At 39.8% G+C, this 12,158-nt stretch overlaps 1 protein-coding gene across 1 annotated transcript in view; it reads left to right on the forward strand.

The window, feature by feature from the left end:
* The window catches only part of LOC145399017 (aldo-keto reductase 1B-like), an 11,324-nt gene extending 3,703 nt beyond the window's left edge, over positions 1-7,621 (forward strand). Inside the window, exons 5-9 of the mRNA XM_080271745.1 lie at positions 327-443; positions 1,578-1,696; positions 4,278-4,449; positions 5,435-5,532; positions 7,493-7,621. Coding sequence (XP_080127871.1) covers positions 327-443; positions 1,578-1,696; positions 4,278-4,449; positions 5,435-5,532; positions 7,493-7,523 — 537 coding nt within the window. The 3' untranslated portion in view covers positions 7,524-7,621. The remainder of the gene's footprint in view (positions 1-326; positions 444-1,577; positions 1,697-4,277; positions 4,450-5,434; positions 5,533-7,492) is intronic.
* Positions 7,622-12,158: the final 4,537 nt, after the last annotated feature.

Consider the following 12,158-nt stretch of genomic DNA (forward strand, 5'->3'; position numbering starts at 1 on the left):
ATCATGTAAATGTACTTGTTTCTTTTTGTTTGACAATAATGACTGGCTAAGGGTATGTTAATAAATGTTTTCCCGCTTTCACTGAAACATTCTAGTTAGTACTAAAACCATCATTCATTATTTTCCTTTAATGAAAAATTGATAGTCATGCTTCTTGTCATAACATACCCTGAAAACTACAGCCTGATTTTTTAAGATTTGGTGACAGTAGCGTTGGCGGAGGTATGCGCTCTTTGAGGGCTTTCTAGATTTTTTTTTTTGTTTTTGTTTAACCGATTATTTATTTATTTATTTATTTATCTACGTATTTATTTTCCTTGGAACAGGAGATGGAGAGGATGGTCAAATTAAGCCTGACCAAATCCATCGGCGTGTCTAACTTCAACGTACGCCAGATGAGGAAGATCTGCGCCATCGCCAAAATACCGCCAGCCACGAACCAGGTGGGACGGGACTGTGCTTCCTTCACTTAAATATATAACGTCCTTTTGTGCCTATAAATTCTTTCCCTTAAATATATGTGCTTTAGTGCCTATAGTTCTTTCACTTTAGCTTGGCAGGATATTTCGTCCTTTTACAGCCTATTTCCCGTAAATCAATGGCAGAACGGGACAATACTACGGCCCTACACCACTTTTCACTGCACTTCTTCCTGACTAGCTCCATATTCTAGTGTTAATGTCTTGTTATTGCCCAGTATTCAAAACGGAGAGATGGGCAAATTCAGGGCTAATTACATGAAACACAGTGAAGGATACAATGGTGTCAAAATTTATCGAACTGTCAATTTCCTTTCGTATGAGGTAACCGTGCCACTCAAATACCGTCAATATTAAGTCGTTGCGTAAAATTCAGTGACCTTTAGCCTACTTATAAGGTAGGAATGAGTCTCCCTGGTGAAAATTAAATAAATTCCATATACTGAGGTGAAGGGACGTTGGGATCAAGTTATAAAAAGAAAGGTCACAGGCTAAAGTTCCCCACTCAAGATTGCCCCATATTCCCGTGGGGTGACGAAGCTTGCTAGCACCACTTCCTTAGCCATTTATTTTGCATATTACACTTTACTAGTCTTGTTTCATAGTTATTTCTTTGTTCGCCAAATATTATTGTTTTTACTTCATATGCTGGGCATGTTCGTCACTTTCTTCCCCGACGCACCATATCAAAGAGTCATCTATGGACAGAGAAACATACCAAGTCTCTCTCTCAGCTTAGGAATATTAGCCAGCAAGGGGAAGCGAGAGGCAGAGGAAGTGAGATAGTAAGTGAAGTAAAACTGTTTGGAGACAGAAAGAATATATTTGAAAAAAAAAAAAAAGTGCAATCGGACTGAAAGGATTCAATGTACAGTACCGGTATACGTTGGCTCTAGAGACAGAAGCCTTCATGTGGTGGCACCGACATAGCCGGGAGGCTCCACCACCTGGTGATACAAGCGTTCATCAACTCTTATCTCCCGAGATGAGTGATGGACTGCAGGAGACTCGCAACATCAGCCTGCAGTCCACAGAGTTCATATTTCCACAATCTTGGGGAATACGATTCATTAATCGGAGTCCGTTTCTGTGTTGCAGGTTGAGATGCACGTGTACATGCAACAGAAGGAGCTGCAAGAGTTCTGCAAGGCTAACAACATCTACATAACAGCGTACAGTCCACTGGGATCACCCGGCAGGACCAAGTTTATGGGCGAGTAAGTTAAATGTACAATTACAAGAAATAATTTTGTTCCTTTTTCTTTTTTCTTCTTTTTTCTTTGCCTAAAAAATATTACTGTATGAATCTTACGAAACATCTGAAGGAGTTGGCTGGGTTACGAAGATCGCATCTGAAACTCTCAAAGTGTACAGGCGATCTTTCAATAGCGTTACAATTCGAATTCACCTAGCGGAAAATTGTCTGCGGGAACGACTCAATCTGCTGGTGTGGGCATCGGTGTGACAGTGGAAACATGAAACAGATGATGCATAAAGCTGAATTGGCCGCCCCCGAAACACACAAGAACCAAAGGATCGTTACATATGGACCATCCTGTATTCCGATAAATTAATTGGCCTTGAAGACAGTATTGCAGGATTTCGAAAGTTGCTAACCATTTTCTCGTTAATTATCGAGATGAAGTGAATCAATACATAACGTCGATAACTAACTCGTGTGTTCCCCATAACTTACAATACCTTAGCTTGGGGTCAGAAATATAACCGGAATAACAGCTAAGACGCTTCACATAATGGTGGTATAAAACAGAAAAAGTATACCTGTGTGTATGTGTGTGTGTGTGTGTGTGTGTGTGTGTGTGTGTGTGTGTGTGTAATTTTAACCAAACTATAACCAACGCAAAGCATATTTTCTAAGTTCAATTAAGTCACCTGGTAATAGCAAGTATAAACAACGAAGACAGTACTGCGCAAATTATAATGCTTCGACATCCTTCACTACAAAAGCCTCTTCGAACATCAGTAGAAAAATTATCTGCACGTGGCAATAACAGACTAATCCTTCCGAGAAGCAAAAGGCAGTCAAAGTATCAGTAGAAATCATAACATTAACAAACACATCATGATTATAGAACTCAGCCGTTTGGAAGTGTGCTTGGCCAACGAATATTCAAACGACACAGCTTAAATTACAGAAACGGGGAAAAGCTCACCGTCAACTGATGGTAGACTTCATTCTGTCCTCATACGGCCGAGGTGACAAGGTACTTAGCGTGGCAGGTGGATAAAACGAACAATTCAATCTCCTGAACTTGCTGGAGATGTTCGTCCTTTTGCAGCCCATTTCCCGTAGATCAGGTCAGTAATTCGGTTCTGCATTTTCTCACTGCACTTTTTCCTTGCTGGCGCCATATGTTAGTGTTATTTTCTTGTTATAGCACAGCATTCAAGACGGAGAAATGGAAAACTTAAGCCTGAAGTGAACAGAATTATGGTACACCTTCAAAACAAGAGTATTTACATTGGTTTTGGAGATTTCGCGATGTATATTTCTCGGCGATTTAATTTTGCCTGCATCTCTTTATAATCCGCTTATTTATTATTAATGCGAAAAGTGAATGTTAGGCAGATGAGAACATACAAGACAAATTAAAACTCACTGCAAAATAAATCGCACAAGACAGAAGCCATACGGAATCTCCTATACCAATTAGAATACAGTTCCTAAGTTGAATGTAAATGTTTGGCGATAACAAAAGAAAAAGTGCTCGTGCTGAAAGGTTTTAACATGAATAATAACACAAGGGGGAAAAGTAGGGAAAAGAGGAAGGACAGATAGGCAGATAGACAAATAGATACGTAGATGGATAGATAGATACGTAGATAAACAGATAGATACGTAGACAGACAGATACGTAGATAGCTAGATATAACAGATAGATATGGAGAGAGGTTACATTATTCCAAGTAGCCGTGTTACTCAGTGAATTATTGAATTTAACGTATGACTCAAAGATAGCGGGAAAAAACTCAAAGATAACGCACGGTGCTTGATAAGAGCCTAAATTTTTATCACGGTACTTGAGACGTCTTCAGCACTTTCTCACTGGCTCAGATTTCAAAACACCTTCCAGAGAAAACTGTTTTGCTTATTTCACCTTTACACCCTCAGACTCCAATGACTTAGAGAGAAGGCAGCTTGAAGGCGGAGGACAGGGTGACACGGAGGCGATATGCTAGTGGTCACCCATTCCGGGATTAAGACGTATGATTATAGGTAGATAATAATTACTCATTATGACCGCCTTGCACAAGTTCGATGCCCAAGACGACCCTTTTTTTTTTTCTTTCTTTCTTTCTTTTTTCAATCATGTAATGCCACCAAGGGAAGTAAACTGGTCATCTACCCTTATATGCACTGGACAACGGTAGACTTGCCTTGGACCGTTACACCTTGAGAGGGGAGTAGTACTGGACTGGGTGTTTGCGTGTTTAATTACTTTTATATTTTACATACTATATTTTGTGGTGCCGAAGAGGGAAGCCTTCATGTGATGGCACCAGTGTAAGACAGCTGCTCCACTGCCCAGTTATACAAACGTCCCTCAGCTCCCTCTCCATCCTCTGAAAGAAGGATGGTGGACTGCAGGTGGGTGACAACTTCAGCCCGCAGTCCACTGGGTTCACATTCAGATAAGCCTAGGGTTGCAACTACTACGACTGCTACTATGGTACTAAAACTGCTACTCCTATTATGCTTACTATGGTACCATTACTACTACCACTACTACTACTACAGCTGCTACTACTACTATTACCACAATATTTTCTCCTCAGACCTACCGGCAGCGCCAACAGAATGCAGCCACTAGAAAATCCTGTGGTGAAACTGATAGCGGAACGGCATAACGTCTCACCTGCACAGGTACTCATTCGCTACCTGGTGCAGCTCAAGGTCATCACCATCCCGAAGTCCACCAACCCGGCTCGCATCAAGTCCAACTTTGACGTACGTAACTGTGTAGTTCTCTCACTGTCACATTCTTCCTTTTCCTTGTTGTCTGAATCCTACCTTACCATACCTGCAGGTGGAAAACAGAGTTGGGATGATGACAATGATGATGATGAATTCTGTTGCACCTGAGATCATTAAGTCAGGTAGACCAAGGCCCATAATAGACAAAATGACGAATTAGTGACCGACAAGGAGTGTATATGAGTAAGGCAGAGGGAGAAAGGGGAATGCGAGACTGAGAAGAAGGTGGGGAATGGGATGGAGGTACATGAGTAAAGATGCATTGAGTTGGAGGAAAGGAAGCGTGATGGCAAAATCAGTTCAATATCTTTTTCATCGTCGTCAGACTATCACCAAATTTTATTCAAGGTTGGAAGGATCTCTAGTAGTGATGGGGTTAAGTAGGACTACTAACCCTTCAGCTCAAATCTACCTTAATTTTAATTACAAAAAAAAAAAAAAAAAATGCCTTGTAGTGAAGGGATCAAATTTCTGGGTGTTTCAAGATACAGTTATTACCCTTACGCTTTCAGTGACTGGTATGAATTGTTGGAACAATAACTGTTACATGGACACTTTACAACAAGTAATTGAAGGGAATATTTATCCATCAAAATGAAATACAGTACATCATAAAAACTGTGCTGTTATAGATCAGCGAATGCATTTCAAACTTAGAAAAGATTTATTAGAGGCAATAGACTCAAAGAGCTCTTGCCTAGCATTTCAGCACTCTTCACAGATACTGTTCAGCTTATGAGGCTCTTTTAAAACTTTCTTTAGTTCTCTCTCTCTCTCTCTTTGAGCAAACAAGGGGAGGAGGGATGATAAAATATCTGTAGGGTATTAGCACCAGTTTTTACTTTTTTCCCGTCTTATACAGTGTCCTGACAAACCTAAATCTTACAGAAGTAGGAGACTACCTATAGTATTTACGTCTCAGCCCACATGAATCACAACCATCACGGCCCTATTTCAGGTGTGGGGGTTCAGGCTGACCGACCTAGATATGGCGGCACTGCAGTCACTGGACATGGGGGAGACAGGACGTATAATGAACAGCACAGAGACTTTTGAGTAAGTACCCTGACTTTCAAAGATGACATTTAATTCATTCACTATGAGACATACAACGAGATCTTCCCCAAGTCTCTTCTAAGCAGCAAAAATAATGTTCTGTAGCCTGAACATAAGAAAATCATGCCATTGTTTAAACGTAAACTAATATAGGAGTTAGTAGTAGGGCAGGACCAGTATGATGCACAGTGAAACAGAAGAGTGGTAGTACATAACGGAATGGCGTAGTCTATGAGGGAAGGACTCATACAAAGCACAGGAAGTGAAACAGACGAGTGGCTGGCTGATTGGTGTGGACAGGGATGTTTATGCAAGAAATGTTAAATTCACTTCCCTTTTTCTTATCACTGCTTTTAGAGAATCAACAAACTTTCTTCCTTGTTGTACTTTTCAGGCACTTCACCATCCAAATTTCCATCCATACTTATCACACTACCCAAGTGTTGGAGTTTGTAACAAGTACTTAAATGCACTCGCATTTCCCATTTCCTCATCATCCAACCTCACTGTACATCCAGTGACTTCATTTCTCTCGAAGACCGTAACTTTACTCTTCCCTACATTCACCTTTTGATTCCTTTTCTTGCATACACTCCCAAGCTCATTCATCAAGCCTTGCAGTTCCTCTTCGTCTTCACTTAACAGTACAGTACCATCTATAAACAACAGTACAGGGAGTTTCCAAACGCGGACCTCTCTCATTAGGGCTGATCCGACATCCACTGCCCTACCACGTATTTCTTTTATAACCCCATCCATATACAGATTGAACAGCCATGGAGACATGACACATCCCCGTTTCAACCCAAGAAAAATTCATTCAGTTCACTATCCACACACACTGCAGCCTTAGCACCCTCATACATACATTTCACGGCATTCAACAACTTCCCATTTACTCCATATCTTTTTAATATTTTCCTCATTCCTTGTCAATCCACCGCCATAAGCTTTCTCCAAATCTATGAAGGCCGCATACAACTTCTTTCCCTTCACTAGAAAGTTTTCCACTAGGGACCTAAGAATGAATATCTGATCTACACATCCTCTTCCCTTGCTAAACCCTCCTCGTTCTTCACCAACTAATTCCTCTGTTATTTCCCTGACTCTGTCAATAAGTATCCTACCGTATACTTTTCCTACTACACTAAGAAGACAAATGCCCATATGATTACCACACACTTCTAATTCCCCTTTTCCTCTGCACAGGGGACTAGTTATACTGTACTTGACTTCCAGTCCTCTGGAACTCTACCTTCCTCCCAGGCCAATCCGCACATCTTCCATACCCATTCTACTACGAACTCTCCCCCATGCTTCAGCATTTCACCACACACTCCATCAATTCCCTGGGCTTTGCCCATTTTGACTTTCTTCATTGCTTTCATTACTTCCATACTACTGATCTCTTTCTCCCTTCTCACCCCTGTCCTTCACCCAGCCACTTATACTCGCATTACTTTCATTCTCTGTGTTTAACAGTTCCTTAAAGTGTTCTCTCCATCTTCTCACTTTTTCTCCTTTCTCCACTAGCAATCTACCATTTTTATCTTTCTCTCCCCGACTAACCTCTTTCTCACTTTGTCTCTCTTTTCCTCTTTCCATATCACTCTAACTCTACTAATTTTCAGAACATTTTCTTACATTCCCTTCACTTTACACTTGAAGTCCTTCCAAATTCCTCATCCACTCTCTCTTACTAACCTTTTCACCTATGTCTTCCTCTCTACATATAACTATCTCTTCCACCTTTCAACTTCCTTTGTGCTTCTATTTCCCATCCACTCACTATATACTTTCTTCTTTTGTGCCACAGCTTCTCACCTCTTCATTCCTCCATGCTGTTCCTTGCACCCTCTTTCATCTTCTCTTCACCCCACACACCACCTGACTTTATATCATAATGCAGTATATTCCAGTTGTACTTTTCCACATCATAACCTTCTATTTTCTATTTCAGTATGAGATCTCACCCAGAGTGCCCATTTTAGTTTGGGAGAAGCCTCGAAGAGAACAACAGAAAACCAAAGAGGTTGTACACCTAGTTTTAACCGATTATTGCTACTGCACTTCCTAAGTTACAGTCGCCTAACTGTGCTCAGTTTTTAATATCTTTTTAGCTTCGCACACTGGAACAGCAGTAATCTACTGTCTATATAATCACAATGTTTCGAGAGCATATCTCAGATGACCCACCCCACACTTGTATTACTTGAAGTGCTTTGCAAAACTGAGTGTATTTACTGTATTTTGCTTTCACACATAGTTACCAAACATCTACCTACCTACCTACTGCCAGACGCCATAATCCCGTAAGAGGTGGCCATTTGACTTTGAGTTAGTTGTTTTACGGGGAGGAGCACTAACCCTCCACCAACCCACTTGTTGACACGTAGGGAACACGTATGGTTTGGTTATATGGTTACCACCCAGCGTTGTAAATGGTTTCTTGGCTTACAGGAAACCATTAGGCTTGTCACTCAATGTAAAGCCACCTGTAAAGGAAAGAAAAGCAATAAGAAGTGACAGGAAAGATGGGAGAAATAGGAAGAGAGGAGGACAGGCACAGAAAAAGAATGATAAAGATCTAAAAGTGAAATTAGAATGTATTTTCAAGTGAAAGCACTTTCATGTTAAATAAAAAAAAAATGAAGATCCTTTATACACACCTGTACATCCCTTGACTTCTTTTGCCCAAACAGTACTTGAATAATGAGTAGTGATGTGTGTTGTTGCAACCCCAGACTCATCTGGATAACCCAGTGGACAGCATGAAACCAGTCACTTCAGCCAAACATTCCCAGAAGCCATTTGTTAGGTTATATTACAGGATTGCCTGTGTTGTGAGTGTGGTGCATGAGGTAAATGTGCTGTAGTGTGGGTAGCGGATTGTTTGTGAGTTGTATTTTGTGTACGTCCTGTACCAAGTGATGTGCATGCAAATATGACAAGGGATGATCACTGCAAGTCCAACGTTGGGGCTGACATTCCATATACCATTTATTTGATACCATGTCTGCTGGTGAAGAAACCTTCCAGATGTTCATACAATAAACAGTAACTATTTTAAATGCCCCATTTTTATCACATGAACCACACTTCCATCTCTAGGCAGTTTATGGAACCCAAGATATTTAAATCATTTAAGGAAGCCCCATGGTCTAGTGGGTTGATGCTCAAACCAGATGCCCATGATGGCCTTCAAGTCCAAGACAAGGTTACGAGGAACTGCTCGCATACTGTAATAGTGCTTAGGGCAGAGTGACTCGTCTTGCTTGCCTTAAATATCTGGACTGAGTAGCCTAACTCTGGAGCCCTATATTCCTGATGGTGCAATAAAATACATGATGAGTAAAAAAATAAAATAAAATAAAATAACAGCATTTTTGTAAATATGCAAACCTCCAGGATATAAGAAACACACTGCTGCTCTGTGTCATCCTCTTTACATGTATTTATAAAGTTGCCATACAAAGGAAGAAACCATCTCTTAATGCTACAAGCTTAAAGTCTGGTCATAGATATCTTAATTTTTATGAAGTTAACAAGCAATATAAAAATAGGCTAATATAATCACCATCTGTATCCAAAACACGAGTCAGATTAATAAAGTATAAAACTCCATCTTGTAATCACCAGGCTGCCTCTGGTAAAACGTCATCCAGAGACTGAAGGTTGTATTTTCGCCAGCTTAAGATGATTTCCAATGCCTCGTCCTTAGCAGTTTAATTTGCATACTCATCATCATCATCATCTAAAATGCCTTGCTCCTTCCTGGCCACGACTGAATTGCTCCTAGAATACCTTATCCTACACACATGTGTCTCTCTCTCAAACACTCCTCCTCTTTTTCTTTCTCTAATCAGTATACTACTTCACTGTCTTCTTCCATACTACCCCCAATTAATCTCTTGTATGTTATCCATGTCTTCCAAATATCAGTAAGTAGTAGTAGTAGTTGTACCTCAGATTCATCTGAAATGTGAACCCAATGGACTGCATGCTATAGTAGTCCTCCTCCTACAACCCTCCATCCCAATAAATACAAGAGAATACTGACTTCTCATATGTCAAAATAAATCAGTAAGGAGGAAGAGCTGGGAAGTCTCCTTAAGCGACGAGAATACAAATCTGAGAATCCTACTGACACACCACACACGCTATGTATAACTTTCATTCAGCGTGCAGGCAAACTGGCTGTCTGCTACAATGTAATATTTAAAGCATTGTTAAAAAGGCAAACAGCAGTAGCTTGCAAATTCAACAAACAGGATATACTGTAAAAGCGACTATTTTTGTTGTTCATACCTCCACAAATGAATGCCCTTTGTGTACATCAAGCCGATAGGATCCATACATAACACGAGTTACTTCAGCGCATTCACAACAATATGCTGTGGCAGTCACCTCATGCAACCGTACAGGATTATGGTTTACCTAACTACTGACTCACAACATCTCAGCCACTACTGTTAGGAATCCTCCTCCCACAACACAAAGGCATATTATGATGGTCCTGACAAGCATGGGCATGATTAATAGGCCTTCTTACCTATAAAATATTAACAATGACAACAGATACTGACTGGTTCTTTAAGTCGTAAACAAATCAATAGCAACGTTAATTTTCAGCTATATTACACAACAGCATCACATTTTTTATTTACCTTCACATATCTTTTTCTTACTTCTACAAAACAAGTTTCTCCATTCCCCAAACAGTTGCTTTGAGTGTTTTGCAACAAATAAGTATTGCAGCCACATGCTTGATACCATAATGCTTCGGATAATTCAGTTTCTTTTTTACATACACACTCATACTCTTGTTCAGAAGGATGGCTCTTTAATACCTCTTACTTTGTTATTATTTATTCTCCATACTGAAACTATAATCTCTTGTATGCTAATGATTTTGTATGACCAGCACAGTTTGCACAGAATTCATACAAGAGAATAATAACACACCATATGCAGAAATAATTCAGCAAGAATATTGGTTTTAAAGCATTGTTAAATGACAAGTATAAGGGCCATGATATTTTGCGTACCAAATATGGCACAAAGTGCAAGAGTGTGCAGTTATAAATATGGTATCATTACTGCATTAGGTAAAATTATAAATGCTCTATAATATATCAATGTTTTGATTAGTTATGTCCACCCCTTTGTAAGTGGACTAAAATACCTTGTCTTCAATACAAAAGAAATTATGATGTAACACACAGACAAAAGAAGGCACCTGCTCTATTTCACTCACAGAGTCACTGGTATACTTGTATAAAAAACATAATTTTCTGGCCATGAGCACCTACCCCTCAGCACCCAAACACAACATGTAACTTCATCCCAACAAACATCTCCACTCACTCCCTTCTTGGACACTGCAGACAGATCAAAATAACAGTTTGTCCTCACCTAAAGCCTGTGTGTGTAAATGGAAAATGCCACTTTAAATGATGAAACTTTAGGTAATCAGCCTGAGGGGCTGGTAACAGAGTAACTTTAACCACTTCAGAGCAGGTGACATTTTTGTTATATTCTTGCTTACTCCAGAGGGTTTTATTCAGCTCGAGATTTTTTTTTTTTCAATTGGGGGTTCACACATAGCCTTCATTAGCCCCTTCAGCACTAAAGATCTGTCCTAAGCTGAATAAACTTGAGAGGAGATGGAGAATAAAATCAAAATTATGTCCTCAGCTCCATAGGTTACATGAGACAACTTCAAACAAGGCCTAACTGTTCCCTTCACAAGATCAAACATTCCCATGGCTCTGCAGACTGTGCTTCTGTGTCTGGCTCATAGCAAAGGGAAGTCCTCGTTATATGCCACAGGTGTTTTTCAAAATACCACAGCTTTCTCCATACAGGTGGTATGGTACATTGAGGAAAACTGGAAACTGGCAAGTGAATTTTATAGATAACAACAGGGATTTAACCCTGTGAATCTGGTGACATATTTTTAGTTTAATCTTGCAACTTCAAGATGATTTGATTCAACTTGGGAAGATCTCTTGTTGTCTATCTATAGCCTGAAGCCTCAATCCCAAGAGGGGTCACCACAAATAAATCACCTCCATGTCACCCTGTCCTCTGCCATTCAGCTGCCCTCCTTCCAACTCACAACACCTTTTCTCATATATCTCTCAACTCCATCACTCCATCTCATCACTGGTTATGGGGTTAATAACTATGGCTATATCTCACCCCTCCAGTTCAAAATGTCTATCATGAAGTGATTAAAATCAGGCGATGATAAGAATAAAATAATAAATACATTACTGGATTGGAAACATTAATAGGCCATTTTTCTGCAATCATTATGCACTTAAAAAAAAATAAATAAATAAAGTAAAAAATGCAAACATACCGAGGACTCACTGTACTCCACCTACAAACTACCGTACTGTGTTACCCGACACCGCACTAAATGTAATCATCACAGTTTTCAGTACATAAACAATATTAACAATACTGGAAGTGCTTATAAAACACTTCATTCTGTGTCTTCATGAGCAAAGTCAAAGCATTGTCACCCACTGTATCATTTATCCATTAATATAAAAACTTAGATGAAAGTAGTCTAATCTATTATCTGAGAGATTCACAAAACTGAGACCTCTTTTAAG

The sequence above is a fragment of the Coenobita brevimanus genome, chromosome 47 (assembly GCF_032717465.1).
Source record: "Coenobita brevimanus isolate Jiangsu-jjx chromosome 47, ASM3271746v2, whole genome shotgun sequence".
Lineage (NCBI taxonomy): Eukaryota > Metazoa > Arthropoda > Malacostraca > Decapoda > Coenobitidae > Coenobita > Coenobita brevimanus.